The 14,119-nt window shown below is 48.3% G+C and overlaps 4 protein-coding genes across 4 annotated transcripts; 1 reads left to right on the top strand and 3 right to left on the bottom strand.

Moving 5' to 3' along the window:
- Positions 1-460: 460 nt before the first annotated feature.
- On the bottom strand, positions 461-1,583 carry CTRU02_211668 (uncharacterized protein; the record flags this gene model as incomplete). Its single annotated transcript, XM_036732889.1, has 3 exons — positions 461-881; positions 933-1,455; positions 1,529-1,583. 3 exons carry the CDS (start codon positions 1,581-1,583, stop codon positions 461-463), a joined length of 999 nt encoding a protein of 332 aa, XP_036575412.1.
- Positions 1,584-2,073: 490 nt separating this feature from the next.
- CTRU02_211667 (uncharacterized protein) lies at positions 2,074-3,453 on the bottom strand (the record flags this gene model as incomplete). Its single annotated transcript, XM_036732888.1, has 5 exons — positions 2,074-2,492; positions 2,548-2,621; positions 2,673-3,105; positions 3,165-3,201; positions 3,286-3,453. The coding sequence occupies 5 exons, from the start codon at positions 3,451-3,453 to the stop codon at positions 2,074-2,076; spliced, it is 1,131 nt and encodes a 376-aa protein (XP_036575411.1).
- A 2,145-nt stretch (positions 3,454-5,598) lies between these two features.
- CTRU02_211666 (siderophore iron transporter) lies at positions 5,599-7,020 on the bottom strand (the record flags this gene model as incomplete). The annotated part of the gene is made up of 1 exon (XM_036732887.2): positions 5,599-7,020. One exon carries the CDS (start codon positions 7,018-7,020, stop codon positions 5,599-5,601), a length of 1,422 nt encoding a protein of 473 aa, XP_036575410.2.
- A 2,631-nt stretch (positions 7,021-9,651) lies between these two features.
- Positions 9,652-11,413, top strand: CTRU02_211665 (putative salicylate hydroxylase; the record flags this gene model as incomplete). Its single annotated transcript, XM_070205682.1, has 7 exons — positions 9,652-10,056; positions 10,146-10,432; positions 10,481-10,545; positions 10,610-10,688; positions 10,742-10,851; positions 10,909-11,133; positions 11,193-11,413. 7 exons carry the CDS (start codon positions 9,652-9,654, stop codon positions 11,411-11,413), a joined length of 1,392 nt encoding a protein of 463 aa, XP_070060495.1.
- Positions 11,414-14,119: the final 2,706 nt, after the last annotated feature.

Genomic DNA, 14,119 nt, shown 5'->3' with positions numbered 1-14,119 from the left:
CATAATAGTCGACATCGCCTGAGCTAGGATCAAAAGTTTTCAATTTGTTAATGGACGCCGAGACAATGACACTAAAGCTAACTGCATGATGCATTTAGGAGAGTGAACGAGACTGAGAAAAAGCATTCAGTGAATATGAACGGTCAGTGTTTTCAAATATCTTCCTCGCAACCGCTATGATGAAACACCTTATCCCGGTCGGATGCAATGACGACAACTAGAGCCGACATCGCCTGAGGCGGTTTCATTTCACTTTTACAGTGAGGTTTTGATCAGGGATAAAACTAACGTGGCTGATCTTCATAGGATGCTTTTCATACAACATGATCTAAGAATCTCTGATGGCCCGTGCCATGACGATTTTTATTGCATTCGTTCTTTTCCATAGCCACTCGTCAAGTTGTGCAGGTTATAAAAGCATATTCTGGTCTTTGTACTGTGGACTGACTGAATTTCGTATTCAAGGTAAAGAACCATCCCTCCTTTTAACCAAGTCCGTTTCAAACGACAACCCAGCCTCGCTGCGAACTACGCCATACATTGAGGAGGAATCAAGTGGCCTTCCCACAGCCTCTGAGAATTTTTTTGCTTCTTGTAAATGCTTCAACGCTACTTCGGCAACTTCCAATCTCGAACCTGACGTCTCCGCGCAATTAATACCGTGTCCTACATCCTTCAGGGCAAGACCAAGATCAGACCATGGCTTTTCGCCAAGTGGCGGTAGGTAAGCGCCGGTGGTCAACCGCTTCGACATGGACAGGGCTAAAGGACCATACTGCTGATCAATCAGAGACTCCATTGCCTCGGTGCCTAGTCCAGTCTTCTCAGCGAATACATGGGCCTCGGCGACAACTTCCATCATGCCAGCAGTCACAAAGTTTCTGCCACAACTGAGTTAGTCGATTGGGCTGGATGATCATTGGACTACTTACCCTGCTGTCTTAAGCAAACTAGACTTTGTAACATCTTCTCCGAGCTTGATGACACCTCGTCCCATGACGCCAACGATGAACGGGTCAATAGTGTCAATGGCATCATTAGGCCCGGCAACAATCCACAGTAGCTTTCCTTGAGCTGCAACGGGACTTGCGCCGAACACTGGGGCAGCAACAAACTTTGCGTTTCTTTCTGCAAGACGGTCCCGTGCAGTTGCTGAAGATGATGGATGAACCGTCGAGGTGTCAACGATGATTTTGTTAGTCAGATCGTCGGCTGTGTGGGATTCCATAATCGCATTCAGAGTTGCTTCCAATGCTGCATCATCGCTGAGGGACATGAAGATAATGTCTGCGCTCACAACAAGATCTTTGATGTCGGGACGAGGCACGCCCCCGATATCCTGCAGCGGATCCCCGCGAGACATTGTTCGATTGTGGAATTGGAGACATGGTGCCTTTCTCTCTGCCAGATGCTTTTGCAAGTTGGTGGCCATTCCGATGCCCATAGATCCAAGACCTTTGATCGTCAGTACCTTGCTTAGAAGCTGATGCCTTGCATAAGCTTAGAGATAGAAACCTGAGATACTTACCTATCCACCCAAGCCGCGGGTGCGGGGTAGAAGCGGCGGTCGAGTTGCTGGCCATGGCCGTTCGGGGTGTCTTTTGGCGAACTTAGTCCAGTTAATTACCATCTAAAGCCTACTATGTCTTTCAAAACGAGCTCTCTTCGCTTCTATGGCCTGGTAGTGAATGAAACAGAGTGCTTGAATGAGTCAATGGCAACCGCATCAGATAGTAGGCGTTCGGATTGGGCCGGCCCCACTTTCGGCTGTTTGACCCTCTCGGTGTTGACATCCGAACCCCGAACATCCACGAACGGCCGGGACACGCAGCTGAGTCCAGGAATTTCCAGAGTTGTACCCATTATATGTCCGAATATTTATGCCACAAAAATTAAAACAATTTTTCTATCTTTTGGTTTACCAATGCACATTTTCCGTATATCCCGCATAAGAACCATGGCTAGCCAACCTGGTTAGTGCTTCTAGCAATGGCTGTAGAATATACAAGCAACCTCCCCTCTTTTTTTTTCTCTAATAACTTTACAAAATCATGATTACATATCATAATTAACTCAGTTCGAATTGGTCCGAGTGTTACGCTGCCCAGGCTCAGGTCCAGCTCGGCGCTCCAAGTCGTCAGGTTGCTGTCCATGCGCGTAACAGCCCGCAGCCCATCCATTAGTGACCAAATCTTTCTGGCTGTCATCGTCTTCAAGTGGAATGACGTTCATCTCAATCGACCTCTGAACCTGAATTTCCATCTTATTGTTCTCCTTTCCTCGCTGTGAGAAGTTCCCAGTGCGCTTGTCGAAGCTCTGGAGAGGAAGGTTGCCCGTGGTACTACGTCCATAGGGGTTCTTTGAGTACTTCTTGTATGTTCCAAGCTTGGGGATAATCTTGATAAACAGCGCCTTTAGTGCAGGAATAGAAGCACAGATAATGGCTATGTTAATCTCCAAGCCAGACCACACGGCGATGTCTACACCGACGACTGCTAACTGTTAATATATCATACCTAGTCAAATTGACTTCTTTAGGTAACTTACGTGGTTGTTGGGATATTGGTGCAGAGCCATGGACGTAAAGAGAGTGCAAACGTATGATGGCGACAATGGCAGCGCTAAAGTGTGTCAGAAGTAGTTTAGGTGGTGGCTAGGTACCAGTTACTCACAATGCACCGCAGGTGAACACGCCGATAAGGATTAGCTTTGCCCGAAACGTGACTTGTAGGTTACGAAGCCATGGAACCGGGAGAACTAAAATGATTATATCGTTCAGGATGTTGAAACCAGCAATGACATAGTTCACAACAGAACGCTCAATGCACCCTCCTTCGATCTGATCATTCCAGTATTTTGCCACAGGCCAGCATGTAAAGATGCTAATCCCCAAGCAAAAGGCCGCATAGACAGCTAGCCATATGATCAACCCTGTGATGACCTTCTTCGCATTCTCTGTTCGGAAGATACGTCGGTATTGGAAAAGGATCGAAAATTTAACGCATAACTGGGTGAAGTTGTAGCACACCACTGTCGAATAGAGGGCTCGAAGGAATTCTTGTAGCTCTTCGAGCCCTATGGCGTCTCCTAGTCCCCATTTGATCTCTGCATACGTGGGAAGGTTAGTGAGAGCACGAGGGTATGAGGAAGTTGTGGAAGCATACGTTGGATAACGGTGACAAGATATGCGACTGTGCCAAACTGAAATGCATGATTGTGTTAGTTACCAGGTCTTGTAGGTCCTAGCTTTCAGGTTTAGGAAAGATGTCGAGGACAGAATCTTACAAAAGCGACTACCACCAGAACGTCGTCTGTGCCCACGTTCTTGACAAGGACCGCACGTGTGAATGTTCTCATTCCGACCACCACAGCCGCCAGCGTGGTGAAGAAAAAAGCTGAGAACACCAAGCCGTAATTGCGAGGCACCACCCGGATGCCTGCGATGTCCCACATTGCGGTCAGCGTCCCAGGAATCCGGTTCAATATCGAAGATACCGCGTAAGAGTGTGGGTTTGTAAGTTGGCTACAACACCTCGAGCGCAGACGAGCGAACAACTTGTAACATCTCCACTAAATTATGACGGACGATCCGGTTGGCGAAGTGGGAAAACAGACGAACTGGCTGTCTGGAAGGACAGCGGGACATCTGAGAGTAAAAGGAAGGCCCAAACCATCCATGCAGCACATATTGCCCTCTTCAGACATGCAAAGGTCCGCAGCAGCGCATAAGCGGGCTGGGAAAAAGAATCAACTCACTCCACGACTAACTGAAGTTCCCAATACACTGCCCCTGAGCATGGGTGGATGCAGTCAAGATGCCCATCTGCAGAATCCTCTAGATGTGGCAACGTTCTAGCTTGGTCATGTTGCCTATCTCAGGTGCGCCATCAATAATAAATCTTTCGGGCTCCTCTACGAGGTGATGGACTAGGGGCTTCATGCTAGAGCGCATCATACGGTTCTGAACCCATGCCAAGGATGTAAAATTTGACACGACTAAATATACTATGAAATTAGCAATTGAGCACTTCTAGCTTTGCTCGCCGCAGTGGTGTACCGTGTTGTTAGCCCACATTCCGCAATACCAAGCCAACAGCGCTCTTCAGAGTATACAGTGTGCAACAGATGGAATGTACACTGATAGAACGAGCATGGGGAGGCGACAAAAAGAACCTTGTTGGTTTCTGCGGGAGTGATCAAGGATCCTGGACAAATTGTGGAATCCCGCAAGACCAGCCCACGAAAGTACTTTTTTAGTTCTGTCAATATAGAAAGGCTTTGGATCGGCTCTAACTTTGCGATACATGATCAAATCAGTGGGACAGATCCAGATCCATCAAAAGTTGTGCCAATTTCTTGATGATCTTACCTCTAATGGCGCAAGTCTATTGTTAGCGGACAATCATTCTCTTGGAGTCTTCATGTTCATCATGAGCCGTGGTCCTGTTCTCACGGGGCCAAAATGTAACTGATTTGGCATCATCCGGAATTTCTTCATGCAGGCAAACCTGCCGAGGGATTATTGACCCGGCATATGGGCTTCCAGGCCGAGGAATAACATCAAATGTGAATACAGCACAAGTACCATTTAGTGTCTTCATGCAGAGAAATCTTAAACGAGGCGCCTCTCGCGTTCCAACCCTATTTCGAATTCAAGAGCGAAATGTAATCTGCGTGCGGGTTTTCGGCTTACTAGGCTCCAGCTGCAACTGTCTCTTTCAAGTAACAGGAAAGACGCGAAATGGTCTCGCCTACACATTGCAGCGCTAGCTCATCCTCCCCTCAAATCATACGATACGTTGTTTTCTTGCTTTTTTGCAGCAGACAACCCCCGTGGTGGGGCCGATGTTGATGCTTACCCCGGTTCCAACAGCATAAGACCCCTGCCCAGTCATATACGGGATACCCGCTATTGGCAGGATCCTTCACGAAACAGGGAGAAAAGCCTCCCGTTTGGTTGAAGTCTTTGGGGTTACCTGACCGGCATGTGGAGTGTGAAGACACCCGGGACCACTCTCCCCTTGGCAGAACATGCTTATCTCGACTTTGCAGCACACTTTTGGCGAATGTTGCCGCCAGTTGCATATTCAGTCCCGAGAGTTCTTCTCTACGCGTAGCGGCGGCGCAGTCTGTGTGTTGAACCCGGCCCGGTAATTCTCTCCTAAGTTTCCAGTTGGGGAGATTCGAGAACACTTGGCAGCACGGCAGATTCTTGAGGGTGGGTAGCATCCCGTAAACACATAGTTCATAACAAGACGTGACTTCTTAGTCGCAATAGTTGATGAATGCGTATTGGCAGCGAAAAGCGTTTGTACTTGATTTGAAGCGAACTTTGGATAGCTCCATGGCATTAAAAACAAATAGGAATTCTATGTTCTGAGTTTTGTGAGTTATATACTAGGATAGCAGCTGTGGCAACCGCACCCCCAAAGCGGCAAATGCTGGCAATCACTGGCATATGCTCGAAAAGATCTTTGCTTACGCGGTGACACTATACACACTGGCCTCTTCCTTCTCAAGCGGGGCATCAATGTGGTTGTTAAACTCCTTCTTAGGATCGAAGATGAACACAGCAACTGTGGTATATCAGTAACGTGATCATGTATGGAAATAGAGTAAGAGATAAAAAAGAAGAAGAGTAAGATACATACCAATGACGGCGACAGCGACAAAACATGCGGCAGCAATCCAGACCTTTTGGAAAGACGAGACGTAAGTTCCCAGGAGGGCGTTGGCAGCTTTTCCGATAATCTCGGGGGTAATGCCAGGAATGTGAGCGATCAGTTCGTCATTGTGAGTGGTAAGTCCACCGATGAGCATGCCGAGGTTCTCGGGGTTAAAGCCAGCCGGAATCACGGCTTTGGCGATGTTACCGGGCATATGGCTCATGCTATCGTTGAAGATGACGTTGTAGATGGCAATGCCAATGGTACCTCCCAAAGAACGTACGCTCAGGATGAGACCACTTGCAATAGCAATCAAGTCCGGTGGAATGCAAAGCTGGGCAGCGGTAATCAGAGTGGTGAGCGTCATACCCAGACCGAGACCAAGGAGAACCGGGTAGAACCAAACTGGCTTGCTTGAGCCCTGATCTGTCGTGGCCATGCAAGCGAAGAAGACGACGAAAATGACAAAAGCACCGACGGTCAGCCACCGCAGACGATGAGTCTTGGCGCAGTACCATCCACAAGCCACTGAACCAAACATGGAAGCAATAGACATCAACGCGTAACGAGTGCCGACCAGTACCGCGTCAGTCTCGTATAGGACGCTGACTTGGAAGGCGAAGTAGGTGTTTGCGGCGAAGAAGGCGATTCCCTCAGCAAAAACACAGGTGATGACGAGAGAGAAGTTCCGGTTGTTGGTGAAGAGTCCGTGGTGGAACAGACCATCCTTCTTGAACCAAGTCTCGTAAACCACCAAAGCAAGGAAAAGCGCAACACCCACGGCGAAAGTTGCGCAGACGTGGGGGTCGGACCATTCATAAGGGTTCTTCAACCAGGATAGACCAAGGCAAAACAGTACGAGACCGGATGCCATGAGGAAGTATCCAACCCAGTCCAGCTTTCCAAGCTTCTCCATTGTGGTGAGCTGCTTTTGCAGAGGCCTCAGTGGAGGGTTGTATGCGACAATGCAGATGATAGCAGAGACGGCGTACAAGGCCAAAGCCAAGTAGAAATAAGACCGGAAACCGTCCGAGGCCGGGTTGTTGGTTCGGTTGAAGGCACCACCAACAAGCAGGCCCAGAATGCTGCCGAGGCCGTTGGAGATCATGTCGGAAGCCTGAGCATACGCTCTCCACTTACGAGGCAGGACCTCAGAAGAGACAGTGTGAAGCAGAGGCTGAGCTCCGAACGCAATACCCATGACGCAGAAGCCGGCGATGCACGTGTTGATGTCCATAGCACGAGAGACAATGACGCAACCAATGGCGCCAAAGAGAGTTGGGATGACAATGAACCACTTGCGTCCCCAATAGTCTGCCGCCTGGGAAAAGATGGGACCAAGCACGACGGTCATGATGGTGATTGCGGCTGACAGCCAGCTCGTCTTGTCCGTGGCACCAAAGTGGCCCGTGATGGTTTGGCCTTGCTGAGAAACATATCTCGTCAGCCATGATGAGAAAAAAAAGGAACGAGACAGCTAGCTGTATTTCTTCAAACTTACAGCACCAGCGCCGATTAAACTAAATAGCTGCGCAAAGTAGATAAGGGTTACAGCGAAAAGGGCTAGGAATGTCTTTGCGTGAAGGTGAGGCGACGGCTCATCGGAGCTCACGCTGGCGTCCGAGGACCCAGGCACGGGCTTCTCGGTGCTGTCAACGACGGCCGATGTATTGTTTGGCTTCTCCGCCATGGTGTTGCTTTCGGCAGACATATCTGCCAGACTTATGCAATCACACTGCCTAATAGAGGGAATGAAATATCAAGCCACTGCATGCACAGAGAGAGAAGAAGAAAAATGAAAAGGACGAGATAAAGCACAGTCGATGTGACCGGCCGAAGAGGAAGGAAAGTTGGAGGACTGCAGATCGTCGAGAAGAAACCAGCTAGCTGTTACACAGACTAAAGAAGGGAGGTCGTACTACAAATACATAAGACAATGGTTTCATCGGCGACCAAGTAACCTAGAAGGACTCACGGGGTCCGCGGCAGTTCTCCAGGATTCTTGCAGGAGGCAAACATTAGGCTGGGCTTTCGGCCGTCGTGGGCCAGGCTTCATGCTGGGCCCAACTGACCGTTGCAGTCGGAAGACGCTCGAATTTGCTCTGAGCTCCACCCCGATGCGAACCAACGTTCAAGACCAACGCAAGCAATACTGCGTGGTTCCGGGTGGGTGTAAGTGTCCGCATACCCACGTGTAGCCCAGCCTTGGCTGCTTTCCTTGATTTTCCCAAGAGGTACTCCGTACAGCGGCACTGTGATCGAGTAGCCCGTTGAAGAACGTTGTAACCGGGGTATGTATGGACACGTAAGAGGCACAGCATGCGCCTCGATAGGGACTTTCAAAAATGCATAAACCCCCGGCTATGGTCCCCTTGTCTCTGGCCAGGATTCTGGACATCGTGCCATTCAGAAACTGTGCCATGATCCATCCACGAATACGTGCATAATTTGTTGGTCCATTACAGAAACATCACAGAGGTATGTGTTCTATAACTCAAAGATCTCATGTTCACTCAACCTTTGTTAGTGACTCTGTGGATGTCTTCCCCCATTTTGCTGGTTTGTCAACAGGGCACTGACTCGAGTGAGCATGTGCAAGGATCGGCCCGCCTGTTCTTGGCGGTCCGGACCCCTCGGACCGGAAGACATGGGTGCACGGCTACAACGTTATTAGGCGGAACTTGCTCCATGGAAGGCCATGATTAAATTAGTGGCCGAGGTGATGTGCTCGAAGATGATAACCAGATTCAGTTCCGGGCTGCAGAGATGGGGTGGGGAATGGAAGGATGGGAGAACACTATCGTATTCTGACAGGTGCCCAACGCCACCTTCATCTGAAATCATATCCTCCAAACATTATTTTGCTGGTACTAAGCAGGGCTGCATCCTGGATTTTAGAATATAAGTATGTATCCAATGATGCTCTCCACCTAAATTCTGTGGAAATTCGTACTTGGGACACAAGCCATTACCTAACTCGCAGTAGTGATTGATGAGCAAGAGGTTGGAGTTTGCACAAAAACCACTCATTTGGTCAACGATTCTTCAGTCCAACAGCTTAACCAGGGAATAAAAGATTGTCTGCATGGGTTCATCGTCGCCGCCGTGGAGTCGCATCAAGCGAAGTCTAGCGGACGCCACCCAGTCCACTAAGGGCCCCAGGCAAGACAGCCGACTTGTTGTCATAGTGGAACTCATTTGGGTGAATCCCAGTCTGTCCTTGGACAGGACATCTTAATTGGTCTCAACGTCGGACAAGGGGCCTCTGTATTGACACGATTTGAATGGCCATATCTAGCCTGGGGGCACATGCAAATCACACAACACGGATACCTCGAGCCTCATCACGAGTCCGTATTGAATCTAGTTCATTTCGTGCCGCCCCCTTGCATCTCCACCCTTGATGCATAGCACGACAAAAGGCCCAGGAAACGAGAAACTCACACGAAGAGGCCAACCACCGAGACCAGGACAAAACTCCGCCCATATCACTGAACCAACATGAGTGGCCACCAAGTATCTGCCCACATGAAAGGAAGCGAGGTCTTCGAACAGTCGAACTTCTCGCAAAGGCTAGCTGTTGCCTTGCTCAAACCCATGCCTAGGGACCCATTGATGGCAAAAATCCCTCTGTTCTGATTTCGTCCGGTATACGTCCATAATACCCGTTACCCGAGATCCATGTCTCCACGTAGGAGCGGGTTACGCCGTAGATTGCTGGCCTGTTGGTGGAATGGTTGTACACCACGCTTCCGAAACGAGCAGACCCATCTGCCCTTTTCAAGGTGCTGTTTCTCTTGCATTTCAAGACCAGACCACTCCTTGATTTGCTCTGTTTTGATATACGGTCTATGACTGGAGCTTGATAGACTTTCCGACAGAATTTTTGTTGGACTAGAAAGAACTTGAGACAGTCGTCGTGTTCTTTCTTGTCTTGCTATTTCTATTACCCAATCTAGTTCATTACCAAAACCACTAGCCAACCATGCTTGACGTCGTCATCGTCGGAGCAGGCATCGCCGGCCTTGCAGCCGGAATCTCGCTTCGCCGCGCGGGCCACAAGGTGCACATCTACGAGCGGTCTGCCATGAACAACGAAGTTGGTGCTGCTATCCACGTTCCCCCGAACGTGTCACGCTTCCTTGTTCGTTGGGGTCTCGACCCTGAGGGGGCCGGTTTTGTCAAAGCCGGGCCCATCGAGTTCAAGGACCCTGCGACGCAAGAGACCACGATGGCCATGTCGCACGCTCAGAATCACGAGCGTTACGGCGCAGATCTGTGGTACGCTCACCGTGTCGATCTACATGAAGCCCTCAAAAGGAAAGCTACCGACCCTCTGGGACCGGGTATTCCCGTGACGATCCATCTTAAGTCGTGGGCTGTGGGATATGTGAGTGCCCTAAAACACCCCTGGCGTGTCACTGCATCTGTGCGGTGCAGCTCCGATAGTTGCTTTTGCGAGTTGCTTACGCGTTGCAGAACCCAGACTTGTCGGCGGTACATCTTAACGATGGCACAGAAGTCCGGGCTGACTTGGTTGTTGGCGCTGATGGTGTCCACTCTCTCGCGAGTGAGACTGTTCTTGGCAGGAAGAATCCTCCTAGTCCTGCCAGCCATTATAACTGCTGCTACCGGTTTTTGATCCCCAAGGAAGTTCTTGAGGAAGACGAAGAGACCAAGTTTTTTAACGAGAACTCTGACAATCTTATTCGTCTCTATCCCGACAATGTGAAAAGCAGAAGACTTGTATCTTACCCGTGCCGCAAGTAGGTACCGATACTACCTTATCGGAAGGTCGATGACTGACTCAATAGGAATACGATCCATAACTTTGTCGGACTATTCTACGACGAGGACATGAAATCAGTCACCAAAGAAGGTAAGCCTCAAAGTTTGAAAACTTAACTTTATTATAATTTGCTAAAGAAGTTCTAATGTGATAGACTACCATGCCGATTTCGATAAAAAGCGCGCATCAGAGCGGTTTGAAGGCTTCCACCCTGGTCTGCAGGCTGTTATCAGGTTCGTCCTCATATGTTACAAATTCAATCAGTCTGTACTGATACCGGCTTCAGCAAAGCTACTGAGATAAAGAGATGGCCATTGCTGTACCGCGCCCCTTTACCGACATGGAGAAAGGGCAAGCTCGTGCTTGCGGGTGACGCGGCACACCCTATGCTACCGCGTGAGTACCCATTGGCGTTTTGATGAATTCAGCCATTTTTATTGACTTCTTCTTCAGACCAGGGACAAGGTGGTGCTATGGGTATCGAGGACGGAGCTGCGCTGGGCATTGTATTTGCCAACATCACAGACTCTTCCCAAATTGAAGAACGACTGGCACTGTATGAAAAACTCCGCCGCAGCCGCGCCAGTGCTATCCAAATTCTGAGCAATGTTGGACTGGACCAATCACATCTGGTGAAGAATGATCTTCTTGAGTTTCTTAAGGAAGAGGATATTCCTAGTAAGTCAAACCCAGGGAAGTCAGTGGGGGACCTGAAAATGCAGCTAACCTTGATGCAGAGGATCATCGCGAAATCATGTCTTTCACCATGAGTTACGACATTATTGATTCGGCAATCAAGTTGATGGAGGACTTTGACTCATCTTTTGCGCTGCCCCCTCACTTCTTCGAGGACCCTTCGCAAAATTCCAGCACAAACACCGCCATTGAGGAGCCCTCCAGCGCAGAGCTTATCAAGAATGAGAGCAGCGTCGGAAACGGCTCTATTACTGTTTCATAAACCACGGATGCAAGAGCTTGTTTGCACCAGCCTGAATGGCGAGGTCAACCATAATGTGAAGGTCTCCATTAGAGTCGCAGTTGAAAATAGATGCCTCGGATGATCGTAATTTAGCTTCTTGGAAATACGATTTTAAGTTTCGTGTATGCTTTAAATGTCACGAACAATATATTCTGATCCTCAGAGGAATCTTTAAGAACCTTCTCAACCTCAGAAGTTCTGCAAGCTACTTCTTGAATATCACCCTGTGGTATCTCAACTGTCCAACCCGTGCGTCTTCTAGACCCTTTTCTTCCCTCACGCTTTCCTCAACAACACTACTCACGAACTCGACCATGTTTGCCTCACCGCAAATATTCGTGCAGTTTCTTTCTGAAGCAAAAGTCTGCCAGCATTAGGACTGCTATCTTTTAGTCGATGATGAGCGGTTTACACCGATGGGAACGCCGTGAAAACCATAGCTTCAACGTCAGAGGACTTGTCATCAGCTCAGCTAACCCTAAGGTGTCCTCATTCATCCCAACGCCCGAAGAACAGAATCATTTCCACGGCTTCTTATCATCAGAGGTAAGCCTAACAACTTCCTGTAAGAAATCTCGGAAAAGAGCGATTCTGTTACCTCAGGCGACCATGACCAAATGGAAAGAGGAGCTGAGATAAAACTTGGTCAATCTGCGGACATGAACGTACTGCACAGAGATGTGGGCGGGTGTTGGGTTAGGATATGATAGACAGCTTGGCCTTCTTTGAGACACATATGCTATATCTAGCTTTCCTCGCAAATGTCGTCGCTTAATTGCAATTTCAAGACTGGCTTGGCGAGGGGATGTAATGCGAGGGCTTGTAATAAAGTATATACGGTGCTGCATTGCAGGCAGAGAGTCAAATACAAAAAGTTAATGCAAGGCTGCCTGGATGGCTGATGTATCCTTTTCATTTTATGATTTGGAAGTCGTGCTCGGGTAGAATTCGTAGCTCGTGGAAAGTCGCCTATGTGATAAGCTCGAGTTCTGTCTTCACCCTGTCGGAGGGCTCGAACTGAACCAATGATAGAAACTTGTCTCGCTGGAAAGCAGCGCAAAAATTCCAGGTGATATAGGAAAAGAAGATAAATTGTGGTTAAGCTTGGCATCTTAGGTTCCGACTTTACTGATTTGGGGACAAAGTGATTGTTCTCAGTCTGTACTATCAATTCCAAGAGTTGAAGGGGTGAAGTTAAAATCTTCCACAGGAACAATATGCCAGATTGCAATATAGTCGTCAGTTAGTATTGTATTTCTAGATGAGCCAAGAGATCGATCTCTAGGTCAGTAATACTTCGATCTTAGCCTTCATCACTTATTATTTTTCGTTCTTACACAACAGAAGCTGATGCAATACAGTCCGCAACAAGAGAAGGTAACTTGGGCTGATAATAAAAGTCTTGGGCTAAGAAGTAGGCGAAGCCCTCGGCTGTTCAAGATTGAGAGCCCTGAAAGAAACAATGTCGGATCTGAGATCTAGGATCATCTCGAGCTAAGCGCGTTCACCGAGGATATATTGATTCAATAACGTCTGCATTTTCCATATCTTCAAATGGCATTATACCAACCAAGATAGAACACTGCGTTTGCTGACTATGCAAGATATTGCAACAACTACCAGAGGCAAATCATGATAATATCCTCACAACTATCCTGCATCGCAATCAGCTCATATCTGATAGAAACGTGGCTAAGGTGTCGTAAAGATGCAAAGGCTCCTTTCCAATGATGAGGGGGTTATATCAATGTCAGGAAATTGTGCTGTAGAGAAATTCGAAAACTAATAAAGGCGCAACGTTCTCCGCAAACCGAGCTTTCGCCAAAAGTCTTATAACCAGATACAGTCCCAGATACGTTATCTAAGATCGATATTCGAGAAACACACAATTGATGTTTTAAGAAAGTTTTCGGCGAGTTTTGTTCGACGAGACCTTCGCCCGCTTCAACTGACACGTTGGCAGTAGCGGCTAATCCCTTGCATGGGGAGTATCGGCTCCCCGCATACCGAGAGGCATAGCCGGGTAATAACTCACTGCTCACTGGCCTTTTCTGAATTGGAAGGTTTTCGCCGAAATCCAAGTCTTCACTTCAAAAGCCACACAGCAAGAACTCGTGACGACATTGATCTGCTGAATAAAATCATCTTGGTCTGTTGACTGGCAAGCCTAATTGCTAAGGACATGCACGAAAGACATTCTTGCCGGTTGTGTGAGCGAATATAGTAATTTACAGTCTATATCTTAATGCAACCCCTAAGCAGAAGTTTGGGTTTTATTTTGGTGGGTGTTGAGACTTTCATGTGCTGGGTGAGATTTCAAGGGCGAATAAGAGCAAGCCCTTGAGCGTCATGATGTTCTAGATATTCCAGTTCATCAAGCAGCAGTTGCTCTCCCCCTCATTTGTATGCATCACGGGGCCGCCTTTGATCTTGAACATAAGAGAGCAGACGCCTTCCGCATAATCGAGTTACTTGCAGCTTGGCTTTTAAAGTCAAATATCATCGCAAATATTCGAATCATTCGCCTCTATGGCCAATCACGGATCTCAAACACTGATATCTTACTGCCCGTGTTTTTCGTTTCAAAGGCCTTAGTAAGAGGCACCAACACTACGGACAATCAATTTTTAGGACTGGTCCTCATGCACTGCCATTCGGCGACACTGATACAATTGAAAACATTTA

This window comes from Colletotrichum truncatum, assembly GCF_014235925.2.
Source record: "Colletotrichum truncatum strain CMES1059 chromosome Unknown Contig_0008, whole genome shotgun sequence".
In the NCBI taxonomy this organism is placed as follows: Eukaryota; Fungi; Ascomycota; class Sordariomycetes; order Glomerellales; family Glomerellaceae; genus Colletotrichum; species Colletotrichum truncatum.
Note: the sequence above shows the minus strand (reverse complement) of the source record. Positions and strands in the feature narration are given on the sequence as shown.